The sequence below is a fragment of the Drosophila grimshawi genome, unplaced genomic scaffold (genome assembly GCF_018153295.1).
Source record: "Drosophila grimshawi isolate 15287-2541.00 unplaced genomic scaffold, ASM1815329v1 contig_1377, whole genome shotgun sequence".
Classification (NCBI taxonomy): domain Eukaryota; kingdom Metazoa; phylum Arthropoda; class Insecta; order Diptera; family Drosophilidae; genus Drosophila; species Drosophila grimshawi.
The window spans coordinates 19,721,050-19,745,575 of NW_025062900.1; the positions used below are offsets into that span (position 1 = coordinate 19,721,050).

A 24,526-nucleotide genomic window follows, 5' to 3' on the forward strand; every position below is an offset into this window, starting at 1 on the left:
TAATTTTTTATTCAAGTTCATCTTAATTTTTCTGTAGTTTACATGAAATATGAATACACAAACAGGGGAATTAAAAAAAAAAAAACATTTTTTTTGACATATATGCATTTGATATTTATTGTACATTTTTAATTCCTCCAAAACCTCGAAATTTATGGCAAAAATATCAGATAATCAATTATTGATTAACCATTCCCATATCTTTTTTGCTAATGTTAGTTGGTGACGTGTTTCAAACGCAAACTCCGTTGCGGAGCTAACTTGACATAAATATTAATTTCAACACAATAGTTACCTCTGCCTCAAAGACAAAAGCTGCATGATATCAAACTGTCAATATGCATAACAACCAGCGTTTGTACGTGTGTGTCAGCCATATTGGCTTAGCACTCGCCATTTGCAGGGAATTAATAAATAAAATAAAAGAATTAAACGCGAGCAAGCCCAATTAGAGATTGTGTGAAAAATGAGATTACCAAGCACATAAAGGTTACTAATAATAAACAACGAAATGTGTCCAATTATGCACTCGTACAGTGCAGCAAAATACAGTTAATATTTATGGTGACTTACAAACAATGTGCAGAAAACTGTAAATATGTTTTGTTTTAATGAACCACAATTATTGCTGAGCATTTATTGCGTCAGTGCAGAAACTCCAAGAAACTAAGATCTACTTAAAGCGAACAATAATTTATTTGGATAGTGCATAAATATAAGTGCGTATGAGTGTATATATTTATATTTTCATATATGTGTGTGTATGTATGTACATAAGATTCGTGCTTACATGTCCTATGTGCGTATGTATGTAAATCAAGCTGTGTCTTTGGAGTTCCTTAAATGAAATACAATCAATAATGTATGCAAGCATTTAATTAGCGCATTTTCTTCACAGGATTGTACAGATCTAATCTACCAGCTCATACAACCAGCTATATATATATATATGTATGTATATATATATATGTGTGTGTACATGTGTATTATAAATGCCAGCAGTTTGAAGACTCACAAATATTGTCTTTCACTTAATAATGGGGGACCGTGACATCCCAAGTGTACCCGTCACAACACTAGCTGGCCTCACCAGTACCTCCGATTGTAAGTATTCCATATATTCTACATGTTTTAGATATATATTTACCCATCTTGATTTCTTAGTGCTCAGCGAGCTTCCCGTCTCGGATTGCCTTCAGAGCGCGGCATCCTTTAACAAATCGCTGCTCTTTCACTCACTGGTCGCCAACGAATCCAACAATCTACTCTCTGTGCGCGATGAGAATCTCGTCAGACAGCTGGTGAATGCGATCGAGCAAACGAACTCGGACAATATGTAAGCTACAAATAGTCCCCTTGCTCCAGCACCATAATTATTAATCGTTAATCATATCCTTTTAGAGAACTAAAGCCGCAATATACCATTCAGCAGCATGGCGCCAATATTAGCACATATCCTGAATTACTACAGGGTATCTACAACTATCGCCCAACTGTATTTAATACACCACGTCGAACTGGTAAGTTCTTATGAATATCAAATATTGATTACATACTAAGAATAATATTATTTTTAGTTATAAACGATCGCACGTCGCAGCAACACTTCGCGGAGCATTCACCAAGCGAGCAGCATCCTTTGCATTCGCAACAAATTGGTCTCTCTAATGATATATGTCAAGCGCCCTTCAATTTAAATGTTCAACAACAACAGCAGCAGAAGCATCATCATTCGAACACAAAAGACTATATAGACCAATCAATCGGGTTAGCAAAACTGTTCTTAGTTGATTAAATTTACTTGTTTATTTTTTTGTGCTAATACTATTCCGATTTCGGTTTTAGCATGGATGTAACGAGTCTCTTACCACCTGATCAGCGTGAGACTCGACAAAGACTGCAGGTCGGCTCGATAGACAATGTTATTCAGAACGTGCAGGGAATGGAAATCACTAACCAGCCATCGTTAGTAATGCCGGCGGAACATCATCAACAGCAGTCGTCTGTGATTCAAGCTGTGAATCAACACGGGCATCAATCCCAAACGTATTATCAGTACCCCAACCAGCAGCAACAACAACAACATAAGGATCCGATTGATACAACCAAACAGCAAAGCACAAAGGACACAAAACCCACATCAGCCATCAGTAGCAATCAACAGTTTAATAAGATGTCAACTGATGCATTACAGCCGATTGCATTTCAATGTCAGGCGGCAACAACAACAACATCGACCATACAGGGCAATTTTCAAAATGTTTTAAATTTACAAAGACAACAGATTGCCGATGGAGCAACACAGCAGCAGCAACAACAACAGCTGCAACTGCAGCAACAACAACTACAACAGCAACACCAACAACAGTACGCCAAACCTCAATCGCCAGCCCAGCAATTTTACAACGCATCGACCTCATTGGCGTCTTGCAACAACAACAATGGTAGCAGTAGTGGTGCAACATTTGGGCATGATTTCAATCAATCGACGAATGCGACATCAACTGCCACATCCACATCGACATCGTCGAGCGGCAAATCCCAGGTTCGGGTATGTATAAATCGCCTTAACGTCGAGGATGCTCGCCTTATGCAACAGAGTATTAAAAAGTTTGTACAAAAGTCACCAGAATTGGCAAGAAATATTGGGTTACTTCGCGATGCAAGTAACAAATCCAATGATAGTGAATATCTATCGTTAGCTGCTGAATTTAATTCCACAACGACGGATGCTGCACACTCCTCGGCGGCTTCTGTTGATATGTTTACGGTTATCAAAGCGGATGAGAAACGTTCGACAACTAAACGGAAACTGGCAATATCACTGGGCGATATTCCACCAGAGCAAATATGTGAGTAAAATATATATTACCTAATAGTTAGTTCACGAAACAATGAATACATTCATTGAATATACTTTCGCTATATTTCAGTCTCCAAACCCAAACTGCGTCGAGTCGAGCGCATAATGGCCTTATCAACAACAAAGTGCACTAAAGAAGAAGTCACGCGTTCGCAGACATACCAACAATTTATGCGCAATATGGAGCAAATAATCGAACTGCTCGACGATACTGAATCGCCAAATTTCGATTCAGGTAATTTAAACTGAAGAAATTAAATGGACTTTGTTAATTATTATTGGTTTATATGGATTTGCAGAAGACGTCGATGATAATATTGAGTGCATTTCACCAAAACTTCTCAACACAATGAGCGACGATGTCGCCAAGTTGAAGGCCAAGCAAGCATTGGACTCTATACCGAAAAACAAATTAACCCTCCTCATCAACTATGCCATGCGCAACGTTTATTTGGCCAGAAATTATTCAGCGGGACCGGTAAGAATTCGTTAATGAAGCAAATCTCTGTTGAAATAGCAAATTTTAATTGTTTATTTGTATGCATTATTCTTTGCAGGAAGACGAAGATGAAATCGTTGATGATGAAGTGATAGATAAGATATTAAACGCAATGGATGCGTGTTTGCTTATCTGCAACATTTATTCAACAGTGAGCGACTTGAAGTTCTTGCAAGAGGATAACATATCGCACATTATCAAATTCGCTCAGTTTCAATTGCGTGAAACAATATTTCCGTTACACGATCCCGTCTATACGGTGAAAAGTGTGAAAAAATCAACGCAACGTAAAAAAACAAAGTCGCATCAGAGTCATCATCGCAGCTTACAGATCTTCTACTCGAAAGTTGTTGAGCTACTGAAGGTATTTGTGGCGCTCTTCGACAAATGTATATTTGTCGATACCATCGTGCTACCATTGTCAACGCTCGCCATTGAGCCATTCTTCGTGGACAATATTGAGACGCTGCAGTTTGTTTGCCTGGAGCTGGTGACAACGGTAAGTGATATTATATATGATATATAATATAAATTATACTCATATACTTCCGTTGCATTTTAGATTTTTCGCAAGGAACGATATGATAAAATACGCAACAGTATTTTGGGCGATATACTATCCTCCATTGATCGCTTGCCATCATCCAAGAAGAATCTTCGACCCTATAAGCTAACTAATAATGGTGGAAATATTCAAATGGTTACTGCACTCGTCTTGCAATTGATTCAATGCGCTACAATATTGACAGACTCACTAAGTGATAAGATCAGTACGAAATCCATACATGATTTCGATGATGATCTGCCGAGCGGTGCTTCTCAAATAGTTAAGCCAAATCAGGACCTGTTGGTGCTGAACAAGTACGATGTCGCTGTTAGTATTGGTGGTAACTTCTTGACGACATTTCTAAACAAATGCAAGTCGCGCAGCAACGAAACCGACTTCCGTCCGCTCTTTGAGAATTTCATTCATGATCTGTTGGCAACGGTCAACAAACCGGAATGGCCAGCCTCAGAGCTGTTGCTTTCGTTGTTGGGCACAATGCTGGTTCGTTACGTGTCGAATAAGACTATAGAGCAAAGCATTCGCTTGGTATCCTTGGATTATCTTGGCATTGTCGCTGCTCGTTTGCGTAAGGATACCGTCGAGTCGCGATGCAAAGTGAATATCATTGATTCAATGATTAAATCCATAAAAGCAGAACAGGAAAAGGAGGGAGATTTGCCAATTACAAATGTAAGTAATGCACACTGATTGATTTTAATAAACATTAAAACATTACAAAAATTGTAGACAAAAATCGAGCTGCATCCGGAAGAGCAACGAACCGAATTTCTCCAAAAGATTCTACTCGATTTTCTGGCCGTGAATGCACAGGAGGAGAACTTGATCTGGGACTATGCTCGACATTTTTATTTGGCTCAATGGTATCGGGATGTTATCTATCAGCGACGTCGAATAAAGGAGGGTGAACAAGGATTTGCCCTGAAAAAACCCAAATCTCATTTAAAACATCGATCTGGTAAGTCATCATCCTCATCATAATAAAATAAAATTATATATATAATCAGTATTATTTTCATATTAAAATTTAAGGCGACTATTCCGACTCATCGGACTCTGGTTCGTGCGATGAAAATGATCCCGAGGACTCTAATAAAAATCGCAATCGTTCCGTTGACGTTGTTGACTATGAACTCAATCTGGAAATTTTTAACGTTCTAGAGGAACGCAAGCAATACTTCATCAGCAAAATAAAACCATACTCGGTTGTGGGCGATCACAGTCATACATCACATCAGCACATTAAGACTTATATCGATTATAATAATGCACAGCTGATAGCACAATATTTAGCTACCAAACGGCCATTTAGTCAATCGTTTGATGGTTGTCTCAAGAAAATCATTTTAGTCGTAAAGTAAGTACTTCGTTTTTTTTATGCATTTACAGTAGCACTAAATTTGTATCTCTATTCTTAAAGTGAGCCCTCGATAGCTGTGAGGACGCGTGCAATGAAATGTCTAGCAAATATTGTTGAGGTGGATCCACTTGTTCTGAAGCGAAAGGACATGCAAATGGGTGTTAATCAGAAATTTCTAGATACGGCAATATCAGTACGCGAAGCTGCTGTCGATTTAGTTGGTAAATTTGTGCTCAGCAATCAAGAACTAATTGATCAATACTACGATATGCTCTCAACTCGAATATTGGTAAGCTAAACTGACCCTTCTAATTTGATTAAATTATTTAATAGCATATGTATTTCAGGACACTGGTGTCTCAGTACGAAAACGTGTTATAAAAATTCTGCGTGATATTTGTATTGAATATCCGGATTTTGAAAAGATACCCGAAATCTGTGTGAAAATGATACGTCGCGTCAACGATGAGGAGGGCATTCAGAAGCTTGTCACGGAAGTCTTTATGAAAATGTGGTTTACGCCTTGTATAAAAAATGACAAGGTAAGTTCGCTCTATTTGCTTCATCTATAACAATATCTATAAATCACATTTCTTTTTATTCAGCACGGAATACAGCGTAAAATTAATCAAATCATTGATGTGGTAAACACGGCTCACGACACAGGCACAACCTGGTTGGAGGGTCTCTTGATGAGCGTAAGTAGCAAAGTCATTTCTGTAAACTTTGGACCCTTTTTAATTGACTGTTCGGCTTTATATAGATTTTCAAACCAAAAGAGAATATGCTAAAGCTGGATGGAAGTGCGCAGGAGCCGGTTAAAAAGAATACCGAACCACCGCAGGAGATTGTCTTGGCATGCCAGCAATTAGCCGATGGTCTTGTGGATCGCCTAATTGAATTGGAGGACACTGACAATGCCCGCATGCTTGGCTGCATAACAACACTTCACCTGCTGGCCAAAGTACGACCCCAACTGTTGATACGGCACGCGATGACCATCGAGCCATATTTGAATATCAAATGTCATTCAGCGTCAGCAGCGAAATTCATTTGTGCTGTCGCCGATATACTCGAGAAGGTTGTGCCGCTCGTTAACAACGCCAGTGAATCGTTTTTGGCATCTTTGGAGGAACATCTGATGCTGCTCGTCGTTTCGCGCAATCAAGCTGAAGTCACCAGTTGTGTTTCGTGTTTGGGCGCACTTGTGAATAAGATCACAAAGAACTATAAATTAATTCGTGACTGTTTTCAAAAGTGTGTATCGAATCGTTTCGCTTGCAAACCAAAATCAACTTCTGAACAAACTTGTATTTATTGTACTTTGCAGATTCTACCGTGTTCTGGATCTATCTAGGAATCAAGTTGTACAAAATGGATTTAACATAGACAATATTTATACGCCTAGCTTTCGGAGAAGTCTATTCACAATCGGTATTCTGATGCGGTATTTTGATTTCAAATCCCCCCTCGCTTTAGGTAATTTGATTTGAAAACTTGTACGTAACTCAATATTAATTAAATATGAATTCTAGGTGAATCCAATAATGGACTTCCAGCTTCAATTTGCGATAACGTGTTTGAGTGTTTGATGTTCTTTTGTGTTTGCTCAAATCAAGAAATTCGCAAACAAGCACTTGTATCACTTGGATCTTTTTGTGTTATGAACGACGATTATCTGACACGATCAGAGCTAAAGCAATTTTACTGTGATTTATTAAGCTCATCCTCCAATGATGCCGGCATAAAAATAATCTGTATGCGAAATATCTGGGTTTACCTAACTGAATCCGAAATGTTCATGCACAACAAAGAAAAAGAGTGTAAGTATATTTATTGAATGAGTTAAACATTTGAAGCTGAAGCTAAACTAATAATTATATTTGTTTTAGGGGAAAAACAATCGAAGCACGAAGACCTCAAGGAAATGAACGATGTCTCCTCTGGCATGGCAAGTCGCATCATTCAGCTGTATTTGGAAGAGATTCTTGACTGCTTCCTCAATCGGGACGATTCAGTGCGTCTTTGGGCAGTGAAAGTCGTTCAAATCGTGCTACGTCAGGGATTAGTACATCCAGTTCGAATGGTGCCCTATTTGATATGCTTGAGCACTGATTGTAAGGTTGAGGTAAGTAATGACAATAACAACAAATATGTATATATCAACTATATATTTATATTTACTATTTACAGTCAGCGCATAGGGCAGATGCATTGCTGAAAGATATTGATAAAACATATTCGGGCTTTGTAAATATGAAAGTGCAATTTGGTCTTCAGCTTTGTTTCAAGTTACAGGAAATACTGCAAGTGAATAGCAAGGCGAAAATTGAAATAATTCGGGGATATGCGTGAGTTACCTAATTCAAATGAATATTACTCTTTAATTAATTAAATTTTTATTCGCTTGCAGTAAACGCGGACCAGATCAAGTGACAACAGCTTTAAATGACTTTTTGTATTCGTTGCTCCGAACAACAAAACCGCAAAGACGCGCTTTGGTTCAAACTGTGACAAAACAGTTCGATGATCAGAAAACGTCGCTACAGCAAATGTTATATATTGCCGACAATCTCGCATATTTTCCATATGCGGTTCAGGACGAACCCTTGTATCTGATACATCAAATCGATTTGCTTATCTCAATGGCTGGCACACATCTCTTAACCACTTTCAAGGAGCATCTGCGACCAAGTGAAAAGGGCGGCGATGTTCTGGAGGACGATGACGATGAGGAGGATCCGCATGTCCTTTTCAATCGATTACCGGAAGATATGACCGAAATTAAGAAATGTATAACTTCCGCACAAGCGTGCATGCTACTTCTAGTACTAAAGGAACACTTAAAAGATATGTATGGACTAACCGATGGTAAAATATCACGATATTCGCCATCCGAGCAAAAAATATACGAGAAGGCAATAACACGGCGGACCGTTGCCGACTTCAATCCAAGATCGACAATTGATGTGATTAAGAAACAACATACACAAAACTATACGAGCACCGAATCTGAATGTATTTCCAGAACACTCACCAATGAGGAAAAAATGGATCTTGTCGCCAAATACTTGGACGTACGTAATTTGAATTACCAAAATTGTTTGATTGTACTTATAATATCCATTTAAAAATTATAGTTCAAGCAGCTTATGCTAAAATTGGATCCGGAAGACGCCGATTCGGATGCGGATGAATCTCGAGAAAAGTCCAAATTAAATAGTTCTGGGCTCCTGGATGATTCAATCCCATTAAATTCGTCAAGGCCAAGTCAAATGCAAAATGACAAACCAAATTCAGTGACTACGCCAAACGTTATCAACAGCAATATTCAAGCATCGACGGCAGTAAGTTATTTATATATATATAAATATATATTATGTATAAATATTTAATCAATTCTGATTGGCAGTTTGTTATGCAGGATATCCCGGGTGCTGATACCACGCCGACTACGCGTCCTGCGAAATCAGCCCTCTCCCCAGCGAAGTTACTTGCGCGTAAGCCAAGCCAGCAGCGTAGTAAAAAGAAGCGCCGGAAAATTGTGTCGTCGGATGACGATGATGACTACAGTGGCGATGACTATGCGTGAGATAAACTGTTTTAGTCTTATTGGTTAAACCATAATTTAGAATAAGGAAACGGAAACGGAAAAAGAAACAGAAACAACAAATCTAAATATGAATAATAATAATACTGAAGCTTAGGTTTTAAAAAGTATAAAGATCTTAAGTAGAGCATATAATATATGTACGTATGTATAATTTATTTTCTAATCTAGTACTGTATAATAGCAATAAAACACTAATTTAACATTTAACTATGCTTAAGGTAAGCAAAATATCATCTTAATTGGTTATTTCGAAAGAGAAAGAAAGAAAACAATATAATACAAAATACAGTGCGTGTATATTTTTTTAATATCGTATCGTATCGTAATATTATATATAAATCTATATATATATATATATATATATATATAAATATTATTTAGAAGCTACATAGATTTAATGATCGTCTAGATTTAACTGAGTACAAGGATTGGGCACACCGAAGAGTAATACCTTCCAATGCCTTAGTCCATCATTATATCGTGCTTCAACTTTGATCAAAGTAGACTATTGTAAAAAGGTGTAAAAACAAAATGAAAAAAAACTAATAATGTCAAAGGTTGATGTAAATGTAAGCAAAAAAAAACAAGCAAAACTTTGGATCGGGTGTTCGTCTTATCTAGTTATGTAATTGCCCGATAATTGGCCCACTAATTAATATAGTTATTACTTAAATATTACACACATATTTCAATAATTTCAACATTTCTGGAAACAATAACTTTTGACTTTTCATTCCTATGACTATGTAAAAAAAAAAAAAAAAAAAAAAAACGGCAAACGACACAAGGCTATTTAAAGGAATTTATTTTACTCATGTTTACAACCACAAAAAAATGGCACACTCGAGAGCACACACACAAAAATAAACAACCAAGAAACGCCGCTAACGGGAACTATGTAAATGGCGAAGCTTTAATGGGTCCCCTATTTTGGATCAAATTCAGCCATATCGAATAATGTACATTATTATATTTCATAGTTGCAAAAGTTCAAGCTCTAGTTTTATTTTAGGTCACACACACACACACACGTATATGTACATAAATTAATATTTCTTTAATTTTATAATGATGCAGATATAATGAATATTTATTTATATATGTATGTAGCTAAATTAATGTTGAATAAAAATCTAATAATAAGTCATCCAAATGGACAAGCAAATCTAAAATATTCAAATTTCTTTTATTTAAATTACATAAAACTTAATACATTTTTTTCTTAGTATTTTATTATTTTAATCTTATGAATTTTAACCAACTCAATACTAAATCGTATGGAACAGCGAAATAACGGTTTTTTGGCACAGCGCCATTTTCAAATTATCGAGCAGGAAATGCTCACTGACCCCGGGTAAGCAACTTTTTGTTACTTCTGAACCAGGCGAGTTAAAACAACGGGAAAACTAACAAGAGAGTCTTACCCTCTCTGGCACAAAAAACTCTTAAAATAAAATCATCCCTCATCTATGTGCATCTCTGGAAGTGGCTCTATGTTTGTGTGTGCGTACTGCAACAAACAGTTTCTCTTAAATACGTACAGATGTATGTATGTATGTGTGTATCTGTGGAATACACCCATGTTTGTTCGTGTGTAGGCAAAGCAATGAATACACACACATAGTATTTTCATTGCAGCCGTGCTTAATGCGAGCAGCGAATTGCGATTGCGTGAGTTACAAAGAGTAAACTTGTTGTCAACTCTAATTTAGTCTCCGTATGGCGCTTCGGTAAAGAGGTCCTTCTTCAAGTGGGAGCAGAGCAGTTCACGTCGCGGCTTCAAATTAGTATACATACATATGCATGTGAATTTCAAATTGTGCACTGTGTTTTCCACAAATAAAAATAAAACATAAATGTAGCACACATGTGTAAATAACAAAATATTAAAAAAAACTTGTGTAAGAATAATTGATTTGTTAATGCAGAGTGCTCAAACCTGAACAAAAATCGGATGCAATATCCTGAAAATACGATATTTATTTCAAGCGTGAAAAATATATATGTATGTGTGTATGTATGTACATGTACATAATATTTTCAAAATCTGCATGTGAAAATTAAGCTGAGCAATGTAAGAAAATAAATGTACATATGTGAATGTACATGTGCATATGCTTGCATATAAATGTATTTACATATTTATAATAATGCTGAAAGCATTCGTCTGAATACCTATGTACATACATACATATGTATGTAGGTTGATGATAGATTGCGCCTTGATTTGTGTTGCACCCATGTGATACACAAGTCTCTTTAAGTCTTCAATTCGTGCAAATTTGCGAATTACGTACATATGTATGCTTGTACATGTATGTGTATGTGTGTACGTATCTATGCGTACCCAGCTCAAATAAAAATGCATAAAACGTATCAGCGACAGAGAAAAATATGTTATACAAACATACATACATATATATTTATATATATATATATATACGTACAAGATGTATGAATGTATTTGATAAATCCAATAAAACGTTTTTTTCCCAACGGAAAATAAATTTCGTGCATAAACCAAAAAAATGAAACGTACATATGTATATGTATATGTATGTAAGATGTACTACAAATGTGTGCGTTACTCTTACGTTATGAACATGCATACGTAAATACCTCAACAAATAAAAGTTGTACTAAAACGTAATGACTATATTTTTTTTATTATGTACACTTATCTGCATACTTGTGTGTTCATATTGTATATGAATTAGTGCTGTTTATTCTTCTTAATTATACTCATATTTATTTATGTGCGTTAAACGATATTTACTTACCCGTCACTCATGAAAAAAAAAACGTTAACGTACATTTTAAATGATGTTTCAGGGAATTGAAAATGTTGGAAAGCCAGTGAGGATGATGATGATGATGATGAATATAAAACAAGTCAACACATAAAAAATTATATTTGTGAAGAAAATAAATGTGAAAATAATGGAACCGGAAAAATGGCACATGCGAATATATTTCTTTTTACTATTAATCACTTCAACGTATTCAAGTAAGTGTTAAAACAAGATTTGTGTTTCATTTATGATTTATAATATAACAAGAATTAATTGTTCATAATTTAATTTACTTCGATTACATATCGAGTTTATTATTAATGTATAATGTAATATTTCATCATATTTTTTAAGATGTTGGAAAGATGACTTCATCTCAAAATCACTTTGGAAATTCTGTACAAAGTCAATTCAATACCAAAAATAACACGCGTGTCATCGCCCAGAAAGGCGGTCTTGCGATACTGCCATGTGTCGTCAAAGTCAATTCCCCGGCAACGGTAAGCAATAATTTTAGCCCCAATAAATGCTATTTGTGAACCCAAACCTTGACAAAAGCGAAATGCCTTTTAGGCACAATTAATCGAGCAGTCTCCTCGATTGGAGCATATTTACTGCTGAACTTGAATAAAAAATCAATTTTGTCGTTTTATTTTGTAGGTTTCTTGGATACGAAGAAAAGATTTTCAGTTGCTCACCGTTGGATTATCGACGCACAGCAGCGACAAAAGATTTTTAGTTGAGCACACACGTCACATGGGCCATTGGTCACTGCGAATTAAAGCTGTGCGGGAGGAGGACAGGGGATTTTATGAGTGTCAATTGTCAATTTATCCAACTCAATCAATTTTCATAGAATTAAAAATCGTCGGTAAGTATACAAGCATACATCCATCATTTGACATGTATCTAAATATGTATTGCTTTCATTGTGGCCATCATTAGAAGCGGTTGCTGAAATATCAAATGCATCCGATATTCTTATCGACGAAACTTCCACACTTCAATTACAATGCAAACTTAAAGGTGCCACGGAAAATCCTTCCTTTGTCTTTTGGTAACTTGATAAGCACAAATTCTATGCATTTATATTAATCAATTGTGTATTTGTTAGGTATCATGAAAACAAAATGGTTAACTATGATGCTCAAGGCGGTTTTGTGGTAGAGAATGCACTTCCCAATCTGGAAAACGCGTCGAAAGTCGGTGCTGGCAAAAATAAAACATTTCGTGGCACAATGGAATTGAATGTTGGCAGTAGTCCTCTTAGTCCATCGGGCCCGTCTCCGCAGACATCGCCAATGACTCCGTTTTCGACATTACAGTCGCAGCAGCAACAACAACAGCAGCAGCAGCAGCAGCAACAACACAAATCGCCATATCTTCCAAATTCCTCGATGAGTGTCCTTACCATTAAAACGGTAACATTTCATCATGCTGGCAATTATACATGTGCACCATCGAATGCGAGGCCAGCCAGCATAACGGTACATGTCCTTCGAGGTGAGTTTTGAAAAACACACGCTTTCGAAAACGAATGGATGATAACTAAACTATTTGTCGTATTTAGGTGAGAAGCCAGCCGCTATGCAGCATGCAAATCGAAGTATTTTGGATGGTGAAAATAGTTCGAATACAACACTGGGCTATAACAATATCAAAGGATTAAATGGTACAAATAGTCTGCTGATGCCAGTGCCATCTTTATTAATATCCGTTTTATGTCTGCTAGCTAATCTGCCTTCCGCGTCCCAGTTGCACAAACAGACTCCAATGATATTCTTCGTATTCATATTATGTATTTTTAATAGCTGAAATTTTAAATCATAAATTGCGTAGTTTCAATTCAATTGACATTGGCAATTGTATTTTTAGGAATTGTATATACATACATATATACTCATGCGTAACGTACATAAGAATACATTAGTATCACGATATAAAATATTATTAAGAAATTAAGTTTAAAAAAAAAAAAAAAAAAAAAAAAAAAAAAACACAAAAACAACAATTGTAAAAAGGACTTGACTATGTTATAAATGAATGAGCCGCTTTTGTTGGCACTCTAAAACTGATATACCGATGTAGACTTATTATTAAGTACTATTCCAACGGTAGCTATGTGGTCGTTATGCCTCGATCAAAATCTATCCAAACATTTCACTTCCAATATAGCGTCTATCGGAGTTCAGTTAAGGTCTCAGTATAAAACTGTGATATAATTTAACATGCAATAAATGAAAACGTTTTTTCGAACATCCAAAACAACAAAGGGCAGTTAATTTATAACTGTACGTTGAAAAAAAAAAAAACAACAACAAAAAAACGCTCTAAGTCTGTTAATAAAACAAACATTTGTTCCGATTGTTCTCATAAATATATATGTGCAGTAAAATACTTAGACATCAACTACTTTCAATTGTGGTTTAGTTTAGTTTTTGCTTCTGGGACTGACTTTCTTCAACATTTTTAGCCCTAATAATTCAATGATGACGATCATTCGATGGTGGTTTATATTTCCAACTAGAATCGAATAGGGTCGCTGGTCGTATAGCTGACGATCGAGAGAGCAGCCGAGAATCTCTGCTGAATATAAAGAAGGAAAAACACAGAAAAATGGTTTAAACCTAGCTCCGAATTGTGGAAACAAATATAAGAACATATTTGGTGATACTTCTGGGCAGCTTCCAAGTGAATAAGTTACTTTTACGGCGGACGAACTTGAAATGTGGATCGAAAAAACTGCCAACAAAATGTGAAGCTGATTAATCCAAAGCAAGTTGTTCATATTATTCTGCAGAAAAGATTCGTGTGGAGGTTATCTCAAAGGAGAACCGATAAACTGCGAAGTAAGGCTGCTTGAGTCTTCCGGCAGGAATAAGGATACCAATAATTGCTATTAAAATTTATTAAAATATTCTCGCCAGCAGAACCAATAAACAATAGATAATTATTGATTATTTTTGACAGCCAACTTTTGAATTGAGTAACTAAATATCATGCAGCTGCCATTGGAATTAATGGTTGCATACTAAACAAAAAAGAAAAGTATTAGAAATGATATGCACCAAAGTTTGCAACTGTAGGTTGGAATTTTAATCAAGATATTGAAACTAAGTATATATTTTACTAGGTAGAGATGGAATTCTTCTTCCATAGCAAACAATTTAAAAGATATCCTGATCTTTAATCTTGTTAAGCTCACAAATACTTTCCTCTCTTGTGAGTATTGGCATACAAGTTAAGTAAGTTTGGTATTTTATTGATTATGCAATCAAATTTTGTAAATAAATAAGTATAAGTAAACAGAGAGCAAGAGTCATGGAATGGACAGGTTAATTACAGAATGCTTCGATTGAGACAAGCTTTCATTAGTTTTAAAATGTGTAAATAAAAAACAAAAAAAAAATATAAATATATATACCTTCTTCTATTTCTACGTATGTACGCATTTACTATTGTGATTATGTTAAGTTTATTGGGAAACAAACAAAAGCATTCTTAATGAACAATTATTACTTTTAAATTAATTATAAGCTGTTATTTAACGTTGAATAAACTCAAGCAATATTGAACGTGCTAAAGAATATCAATCAATCATTTTACCATTCTTTGTGTGTACTTTACTTGATTGTCTTTGAATTTTGACCACATTCATTGTCTAGGTTTCAAAAAGCGCAGATCCTTTGTGGAGATCTTCTAGTGTGTTCTTCTAGGCAGAGTCTAGGAACTGCGTCTGCACAATTTTTAGATTTCTTAGAAGAAAATCCATCAACTGACTTAAAAAATCTTTACATTAGATCGATTATAGATCCAGGTAACGTAATAAAAATTGGTAAGAACATCTGCTGACGGTTTCAGGGTTAAAGTTGCTTTTGGTCCTAAAGATCAGTCACGCAGGTGAATCCGTTAATTTTCAATATCAGCAGAGTCAGATAAATTCTTCAAACTGTTATTTTTGCCGTTTGGATTAAAGCATAAACACATCTTAATAATTTTGTAGACGATTAGAGGTTAATTTTTTTATAGTTTGTTTTAATTAGATCGAATTTTAAAATATAGAAATACAAATAATGAACTATGATCTAAAATATATGTTATTTAAGTTAAAATATGTAATTATATTAGTCCTTTGATCTTCTTGGTCTTCCAACTTTTCCTTTTCGCTGTGCTAATGTTCCATTCGAATTCGATGGATTCTTAAGCAATTTATGCCAATCTTGTTCACAAACCGGGTTAGCTCCCAACATTGTGTACCTAAAACAATAAATCAGAATGAGTTACTATCAAATATATAGTTAATGAGTAAAATAAGCTTACCTATCACCAGGACGCAAATTCGAACCGCACTTTGCACAACTGAAGCATCTAAGATGATATACACAATTTATAATATGTTTTTGTTGATTTTGTAAATCGATATTATTATTTATTCCAGTAAGAGCTTTTGCAACCATTTCACTTGGGGGAATAGTTTCCCCACATCCAGTACAAACCCCAGAGCTACCAAACATACTAGAAAAAAAGCGAAAAAGAAGTTAAGCAATTATTTCTTTACCAATTCTCATTGATATTTCGGGTAATGAGAAGTTGAACAGTCATAGTTGGCATATCCATGTTAAATGTCAAACATCTTACCTGGAGTAGTCCTTTTTACAGAGTATTAAACCTCGTCTGGTAAAACAACTGGAGCCGACATCGGCTAACATCGCTCCACAGCAATGACATTTTAGGCAACCGTTATGCCAATATCTGTCTAAAGCATATAAAAGATATCTATCACTTATTTTATCTAGGAAAATACAGAAAAGAAAGAAAATTGTTAGCGCATTCAATTTTACAATAGTTTTGTAATTATACATATATATTTAAATTTATTATGTAGGTTATATACATAAAACATAAGGTTTGCAAATCCGTCCAGCTCTAATTATCCTTATTTTCAGAAAAACTTTGTGATGATCAGTTTTTCCGACCAGTAACTTAAAATTCAATTAAGAATTGAGACATTATATATGATTAGACTTATCTGGCATACATTAATTTTATTTTTAATAAAATCAATTCTGCGATCGGAAGCTATTTGTTGTTGAAAATTGTATTTTATTTCTGATCTCTCTTTAAATATAGAAGCATTAGAAGCAAGACTCTTTATGCATCCTCTGATCACTTGATCAACATGATAATACAATATTCCAAAATTTTCCCTTCAATTATACACCTTGAGTCGATTAAAGATTATATATAATTTGTCTCCCTTATTTCATTCCTGGTCAAATTAAACAATATCCAGTTAAAAGCCTTTTATAAGATAAATATCTCTATTTGCAACCTTTTTCAAAAAGAGAGTGGCGTGGAATGGATGTGTTGTAACTTACCTCCACAACCACCACACACTTTGATTAATGTGCTTGGGTGTATTAACTGTTGATTATTAAAGTCATTCGAAGATTCATCCATAAACGACAGTTGAGACGATGAAATATTTGAGTTACTTTCAGCAATATCCTTGGTGTGACTGGTCCGATAACCAATGACTACGGAAGGGAAACTTTCCGGACTAGAGGAATCTTGCTGATGTGCCGCCAGTATATCAGTATATGAATGAAACGATGCATTCATTGCAAAAAGTTGCGTTTTATTATATTTAGAAAGGCATATAGGTGCTGTTTATTGCACGGACAATTCTGAAATGGAAATCGAAGCAGATATTTAATTTAATTATAAATAAATTATACACGTTGAATAATAAAATACAATTTATATGATGTCGATGCTTACGAAAGGTGTATTTGAACCCCATCAACGAAACTTTCGCCCAATTAGTCAGACAGACTATCGTCTCACAATTTAGTCCCAAAAATGATTTAAATACTTGGTTAATGTTCCAATTTAGCGGCTTTTGCTGAACAAACTGTAAAGAAATAAATAAATAAAAAATTAATTAAAAATTGCTTGGTTTCGCTGGAGGGGTATATAAAATGAGAAGGGGCAAGCTGCATTTTGAAAGTGACTAGTAATAGCAATAATAGATTTTACCGGCACGAAGATTTCACCTGCCCCTTCTTATTTATACCCTTCCCCGAACGAAATTGACCCATTTATTTTATTAGACTTTTTCCCAATTTACAAAAGCAAAAGCCGCCAAACTTTTTCTTTACCAAATATTTCAACATGAATACAGACATATAAGTGTGTGCGTGTGTGTGTTTATATGCGGAGAGTATATGTTAAAATGTGTGTGAATAATGCAAATTCACTTATTTATGATTGCAAACTGACTTTCGAAGTACATTTTTTGCCGATAGTTTTTTTTTGTGCATTATAATACTTGTTGATGAAACATACATGCATACATATGTACATATAAGTTGTACATATTCATTCCAACAAATGGAGACTGCATATACATATGAACATACACACATTTGTATGTATGTATGTTAAGTGACACGGTAGTTACACGTTATGTACACTTCTTTAAGTTTGCATGAATGTACATCATTATTGTTCAGTTACATATACACATAAGAAAATGTGCAAAATACACATGCATACACAGATATTTACACGAGAAACATAAATACCGATGAAGATTATTTCTGCAATGCAGCAAATCGTGTATAGCAATGCTGTATCAGCGATTGTAACTTACACGTCAAATGGATTACACTCAAAACGACATACGCGATATTATTTCGCTTTTTATATAAAATAACAAATGTGTTTTGATAATAAATAGCGTTCCTAATGTTAAATACAAATTTACAGAGATGGAAGTTGCGAATAATCGATAACTTTTAACAATGTATTTCAGATGGTATTCCGTGAAAATAGTTCGATTACAATCGCCAAGGTGGTTGATTTTCTGTACTTAGCTTTTGCATTATGAACTACTTTTCGTTCAATTTGCCAAACACAGCGGCATTTGGGTGACTGCCCAAAAAATCAGAAAGTAGCCAAAAATATGATAGATAAGCGTCTATTGCTTAAAAAAAGGAGATAATTTAATTGTACATCTTTCCAAAACTTGGTTCATTTCGGTGGTAGGAGATCAATAGTTGAAAATCAATAGATCTGTTATAATATTTTGTGTGCAGGTAGCAAGAACTAGGGCTGCACAATAATAGTTATCGAATTAACCTAATCGGGTTTTTGAGCGGTAAATCTACAAGCTGAAGTGGTAGCCAAATTCGTAGTCTTCACATTTTACTATGAAAAGTTCCGACAAAAATTCATCTTTTCACTGAAAGTTTCAACGACAGTTATATGTGTTATATAGTGATCAGATCCGGCTGACTAGGTACCACCCGCTGCCTGAAGATCAGTTCCAATTTTTACGATAGCTTCTGCGTACATTTTTGATAATTAAATATGGTATTGTTTTATTTATGTATAAGAAAAATTTTTCACTTATGGATATAGGTTGTATATAAATAGGCATCTGGTAAATGCAGCTTAAGATCCGCATGACAAGCATGCATCCTTATTTTCGAGGGAACAAACCACATCGGCCATTTTGCGCTCCCTTTCCAAATCCGATTCGCTGACGTTGCCGTTTTCCATCGAATCATTATGTTCGACAAATGAGGTATTATGAAGTCCGTTCGTTTGCTTTACGGGCGAACCTTTGGCGACGGTGAACTGTATGGCATTTGCAGCCGGCTTCGTGCGAAGATAATACATTCCCGTCTTAAGACCGGCTTTCCACGAGTAAAAATGGATCGATGTCAGTTTGCCATAGTTGGGCTCAGCCACATGTATGTTGAACGACTGACTTTGATCAATGAATGCCCCGCGATCGGCTGCCATTTTGATCGTTGTTTTCACGGATATTTCCCACACGGTCTTATACAGATCCCTCACATTTTTTGGTATGGATTCGATGTTTTGTATTGATCCTCGACTGGCGATTATTTGATTCTTCATATCATCATCCCACAAGTCCAGCTCCGTTAAATCACGCAACAAATGATGATTCACCACCTGGAACTCACCGGACAGCACGCGTCGGGTGTAGATGTTTGAGGTATACGGCTCAAACGATTCATTATTGCCCATTATTTGAGCCGTAGATGCGGTTGGCATGGGCGCAACAAGCAGAGAATTGCGCACACCATGCTCCTTGATCGACAGCTTAAGCGAGTTCCAGTCCCAGAGATCGGTTGGTGTCTTGCCCCACATATCGTACTGTAAGATACCCTTGCTAACTGGACTTCCTGGATAGGTTTCATAGGGTCCTTCCTTTTGGGCCAATTCGCAGCTGGCTTCCAGTGCGCCAAAATAGATGGTTTCAAAGATTTGTTGATTTAAAAGTGCGGCCTCTTCGCTCTCATAAGGATGACGCATTAGAATCAATGCATCCGCGAATCCTTGCACACCAATACCAATGGGTCGATGGCGAAAATTGGATTTCTTTGCCTCCGGAAGCGGATAGTAGTTGATGTCAATTATTTTATTCAAATTCTTGGTTACTGTTTTGGTGACTTCTTTCAGTTTCTTGAAGTCGTACGTTTTGTCGGACGTCACAAACATGTTCAATGCAATCGATGCTAAATTGCACACGGCAATTTCATCGGGTGCCGAATACTCGACAATTTCAGTGCATAGATTACTGCATTTGATGGTGCCCACATTTTGCTGATTGCTCTTGCGGTTGCATGAGTCCTTGAACAGCATGTAAGGTGTGCCAGTCTCCACCTGTGCTTCAATGATGGCAAACCAAAGTGTTTGAGCTTTAATTACTCGATTCGCTTTGCCCTCTTTCTCGTATTGAACGTACAGTTTCTCAAAATCGTCGCCCCAAACATCTTGGAGGCCGGGACACTTATGTGGGCACATCAGGGACCAATCCTCATTGGCTTCGACGCGTTTCATAAACAGATCAGGTATCCATAAGGCATAAAACAGCTCACGTGCCCGATGCTCCTCTTTGCCCGTGTTTTTCTTCAAATCCATAAATTCTAATATATCCGAATGCCACGGCTCCAAATAGATGGCAAATGCACCCGGTCGCTTACCGCCACCCTGATCCACATAGCGTGCCACATTATTGAATACACGCAGCATTGGCACCAGCCCATTCGAAGTGCCATTCGTGCCACAAATCGAGGTGCCTTTGGCACGAATACAATGAACGTTCAGCCCGATGCCACCAGCGGCTTTGGAGATCATGGCGCATTGTTCGACGGATTTGAAAATGCCCTCAATCGAATCGGAGACCATGGTTAAAAGGAAACACGACGACATTTGCGGACGATTTGTGGCAGCGGCAAAAAGTGTTGGCGATGCATGCGTGAAGTACCTTTCAGACAGCAGATTATAGGTCTCCACAGCAGCATCAATATCATCGCCATGTATCCCAATCGAGACGCGCATCAGCATGTGCTGTGGACGCTCTGCTATTTTGTGATTTATCTTCAGCAAATACGATCGCTCGAGCGTCTTAAATCCAAAATAATTATAGCCAAAGTCACGATCGTAGATGATCGCAGAATTTAAGCGATCGGCATGTTTCTTAACAATATTGTAATGAAATTCAGACACCATTGGGGAGGGTTCGTTTGTCTCCTTGTTGATATGCTTATAAAGATCCTCAAAGACATCTGCAAGAATTGTTACAATTGAGAATTAAGTCAACTATGAAATTTTACAGAGGAAAACCTTAACCTTAACCTTAACACTTACCTGAAAACACTTTTCTTGTCTCCTTGTGAAGATTGGAGACAGCAATTCGAGCGGCCAGAAGCGCATAGTCGGCATGTTGGGTCGTTAAGCTGGCTGCGATTTCCGCAGCCAGATTATCCAACTCCTGTGTTGTGACGCCACAATACAATCCGTTGATCACTTTCAGGGTGATCGAAACCTAACAAAGATTAAATAAATAAACGAAAATAGCCTTAGCATAAGTGCAAAATATTGCCAACATTTTAGAGTCTAAAAATACAAGTTCTTTATAAAATAAGTAAAAATAAAAAAAAAAAAAACAAGCGAATATATCAATGCACACACACAGAAAACCTCACCCTGAAATTTCGCAATTTTTCTAAATTTTGGAAAAATTCAACCTGATTTTAGAAATTCACCTTATTTTTAGGAAGACAACCATAAATTCTAGAAATATACTTTCCGAATAATATTGCCAAAAGTTTATCGATTTACTTTTAAAAAAATGTATGAATGTACGCGTTGTCAACATTTTAGAGTTCAAGTGATTATTGATCTTTCATCTTAATACGCAGGAATCCACGTACACACATACCCGTATGTATATGTACACATCTGTATAGTTTATTCAAGATACGCAATTGTAAAACTAATACTGATCAAGAATATTTGTACAAATCCACACACACACATGTCAAATGTTGCCCATTTTGTGGTGAAATGACAAGGTTATTGAACTAGATATATTTTAAGGTGTAGTAATATGAATATAGGAATACTTACAGGATCAACAAAGTCCATGTTTAAATTATAGCATAGTTTCTGTATTCTGGATGTAATTTTATCAAAATGTATTTCCTCCTGCCTTCCATCTGCAAGTTGGAATTAATATATTTGTAGCTACAAAGCATATGCTAATTTCTCTATTATTTACCTCTTTTGATAACATAGAGCTTGGATGGCTTAAGGGATTTGGACTTATTCATTATAATTTTAGACACAATCGACGGGACTCTATTAACAATTAACAATTGCGATCGGTTTGCCAATTAGACAAGAAATGGCGCCAAAATGCTTTGCAACTTGTCACATACCGACCCGATAAGCGCGAAAATACATGCTTGTATTATATGCGGCGATAACAATTGCGATAGTCAACATAGCGGCGTCGCACGTACATTAGAATGAATTCCATTTCAATTTGGGTTATACATTACAGTAAAACGAATTTCATTTATATTTGATTTATATGTGCAAAACGAAAATCTAAATACAAAAACACTTTTAATAAACCACAAACAAATAACGAGTGTTCTGAAATTTATTGAGCTTTTCTAAAAGAATATATATGTAGAATAATGTCGAGGAGGATCGGGAATCCCGTTTTCATTCGGGTATTGGATGGATATGATCCAATAATAGACTCCATCTAGATTTTAGATTAGATACACTTTCGGGGGAACAACTGGGATTTTTTGAGGATGGAAAGTCCAGTGCAAATTTGTCTATAGGCTGTATAATATATATGTGAGTACTTTGTAATTTGCTTTTATAAATAAAATTATTTTAATGTGAATATGATGAACGAAAAAGTACCGGGCCAAATATTTTTCTTTATATTCTACCTAAATTAAACTATGTTAGACAGTTTTAAAAAATGCCATATGTACATTGAAAATATGATCCGTTCACAATAAAATAAATATGTTTTTCAAACCTCGAACATTCTATTGAAAATTTATATCGAGCGCTCACTGTAATACCATATTTTATGTATGCTCATGAAAAAGTAATAGCAAAAAAGTCACGTATTGTATTTACACATTTATATTGAATATAAGATCTGTATTTGTATTCCCTGTAATTATTAAAAATGTTTGTGAAGGTTACAATAAGCTGAGATAATGAAAAAAAAAACAAAAAGTGTATAATTAAAGAAGTTTTAAGATAAATATAGTCTGTTGCGTGTAGTCTAGGTAAAAAAAATATATCAAGTATAAGTATAGTCTATACATGTATAGGGTATCTTCTAGTTGGGTATTCTTTCTTTCTCTCTCTTTACATACACAAAGTCGGACATGATGATCGACCCGTAGTTGATGCTGATCCAGATTATACTTGTGTACATAGACATGTATGTACTCCTAAATAAATACATATGTACAGTACTCAACTTACTAGGAACGGGGATGCCTATTTCTGCCTGTTACATACACACATTTTCAAAAACTTGAAAGTAGTCTAATTTCCCATTTTGATACCCTTACAAAGGTTATGGTGTATTTTGCTTATATGCAACGTAATCTTTCTCTTTTAAATCTCAAATATTAAGTTGCTATAATGGCACCAGTTAAAAGAGAAAAATTTCTTATATTAGCTACTCAGCTGTTGAATTCCAATTGGAATAATTTCGAAATTTAAGTTCTTATTTGAAAAACGTAATAGCTATCAAGTGTATGCAATTTTCGACGCTTTGCAGATAGTTTCTTATTGTGCTTCATCTTTGCATTTTGGTAAACTTTACGTGGTATATACATACATACGTACATATATGTATATTTATGTGTGAAATTTTACTAACATACATACGCATATACCACCTACATACATACATACATGCAAATGTATATGTATATGGAGTAAAATACTTGCAAAAGTGCTGACTCTTTATTTGCTATAGTCTCTCAAGTCTACCACTGCATTTACCGTAAGTATATTTGTATGATCATATTTACAGTAGAACTTCGCTAATTCGAAAAAAATTGCTTATTTCGTGAATTGAATTTTTAAAGTTAAAATTTTAAATTACATAGTTTTAGCACATTTCCAAAGATAGTTCCTAGGTTTATAAAGCCTTAAAACTGATCAAGAAGACACTATGCTTACCCTTACTTAAAGTTACGTTAAGAAAGTTTGACTGTATGTATGTAGCTTGTGGTATATGTGTTCATATATGTATGTATGTGTAACATCGTCTAGGTATATATACATACATATATATTTAAATCGATGTATGTTTGTATTAAATGCATTCAAATACAGCTTCAATCAAGTGTATTTGTATTGGAAAATTTCATATATAAATGCACAAATACTTTAATGTGCATTTTGAGACCAATAAGGTAATGATTTACATACATAAGTAAGCAAGTACATAATTATGTATGT

General features: G+C 35.4%; 4 protein-coding genes across 7 annotated transcripts; 2 read left to right on the forward strand and 2 right to left on the reverse strand.

Annotated features, from left to right (window-relative positions):
• Positions 1–421: 421 nt before the first annotated feature.
• On the forward strand, positions 422–10,059 carry LOC6567015 (nipped-B protein). Of its 3 annotated transcripts, XM_032739170.1 has the most exons (24): positions 423–489; positions 899–1,104; positions 1,165–1,336; positions 1,402–1,520; positions 1,578–1,767; positions 1,846–2,551; positions 2,624–2,852; positions 2,934–3,098; positions 3,163–3,341; positions 3,421–3,861; positions 3,925–4,599; positions 4,657–4,885; positions 4,960–5,284; positions 5,348–5,576; positions 5,635–5,829; positions 5,893–5,985; positions 6,051–6,544; positions 6,618–6,766; positions 6,823–7,110; positions 7,180–7,415; positions 7,481–7,638; positions 7,701–8,364; positions 8,428–8,634; positions 8,700–10,059. In XM_032739170.1, exons 2-24 carry the CDS (start codon positions 1,038–1,040, stop codon positions 8,877–8,879), a joined length of 6,390 nt encoding a protein of 2,129 aa, XP_032595061.1. In that variant the 5' UTR covers positions 423–489; positions 899–1,037; the 3' UTR covers positions 8,880–10,059. The 3 variants fall into 3 exon arrangements, with proteins under 3 accessions (XP_032595059.1, XP_032595060.1, XP_032595061.1); XM_032739168.1 differs by having other exon boundaries at positions 422–489; positions 1,846–2,852; XM_032739169.2 differs by having other exon boundaries at positions 422–489; positions 1,846–2,852; positions 8,712–8,960.
• Positions 10,060–11,732: 1,673 nt separating this feature from the next.
• LOC6567016 lies at positions 11,733–13,685 on the forward strand. 2 transcript variants are annotated; one of them, XM_032739286.1, is made up of 7 exons: positions 11,814–11,907; positions 12,047–12,192; positions 12,353–12,563; positions 12,638–12,749; positions 12,807–13,195; positions 13,263–13,364; positions 13,425–13,525. In XM_032739286.1, the coding sequence occupies exons 1-7, from the start codon at positions 11,841–11,843 to the stop codon at positions 13,505–13,507; spliced, it is 1,110 nt and encodes a 369-aa protein (XP_032595177.1). In that variant the 5' UTR covers positions 11,814–11,840; the 3' UTR covers positions 13,508–13,525. The 2 variants fall into 2 exon arrangements, with proteins under 2 accessions (XP_001992930.1, XP_032595177.1); XM_001992894.3 differs by having other exon boundaries at positions 11,733–11,907; positions 13,263–13,685.
• Positions 13,686–15,773: 2,088 nt separating this feature from the next.
• Positions 15,774–18,415, reverse strand: LOC6567017 (LIM domain only protein 3). Its single transcript, XM_001992895.2, has 6 exons — positions 18,348–18,415; positions 17,474–17,606; positions 17,071–17,379; positions 16,331–16,484; positions 16,013–16,207; positions 15,774–15,949 (listed from the first exon to the last, which is right to left on the reverse strand). Exons 3-6 carry the CDS (start codon positions 17,312–17,314, stop codon positions 15,817–15,819), a joined length of 726 nt encoding a protein of 241 aa, XP_001992931.1. The 5' UTR covers positions 17,315–17,379; positions 17,474–17,606; positions 18,348–18,415; the 3' UTR covers positions 15,774–15,816.
• A 627-nt stretch (positions 18,416–19,042) lies between these two features.
• On the reverse strand, positions 19,043–22,436 carry LOC6567018 (ribonucleoside-diphosphate reductase large subunit). The gene is made up of 4 exons (XM_001992896.2): positions 22,293–22,436; positions 22,142–22,230; positions 21,380–21,557; positions 19,043–21,297 (listed from the first exon to the last, which is right to left on the reverse strand). The coding sequence occupies exons 1-4, from the start codon at positions 22,342–22,344 to the stop codon at positions 19,151–19,153; spliced, it is 2,466 nt and encodes an 821-aa protein (XP_001992932.1). The 5' UTR covers positions 22,345–22,436; the 3' UTR covers positions 19,043–19,150.
• Between the last annotated feature and the right edge of the window lie 2,090 nt (positions 22,437–24,526).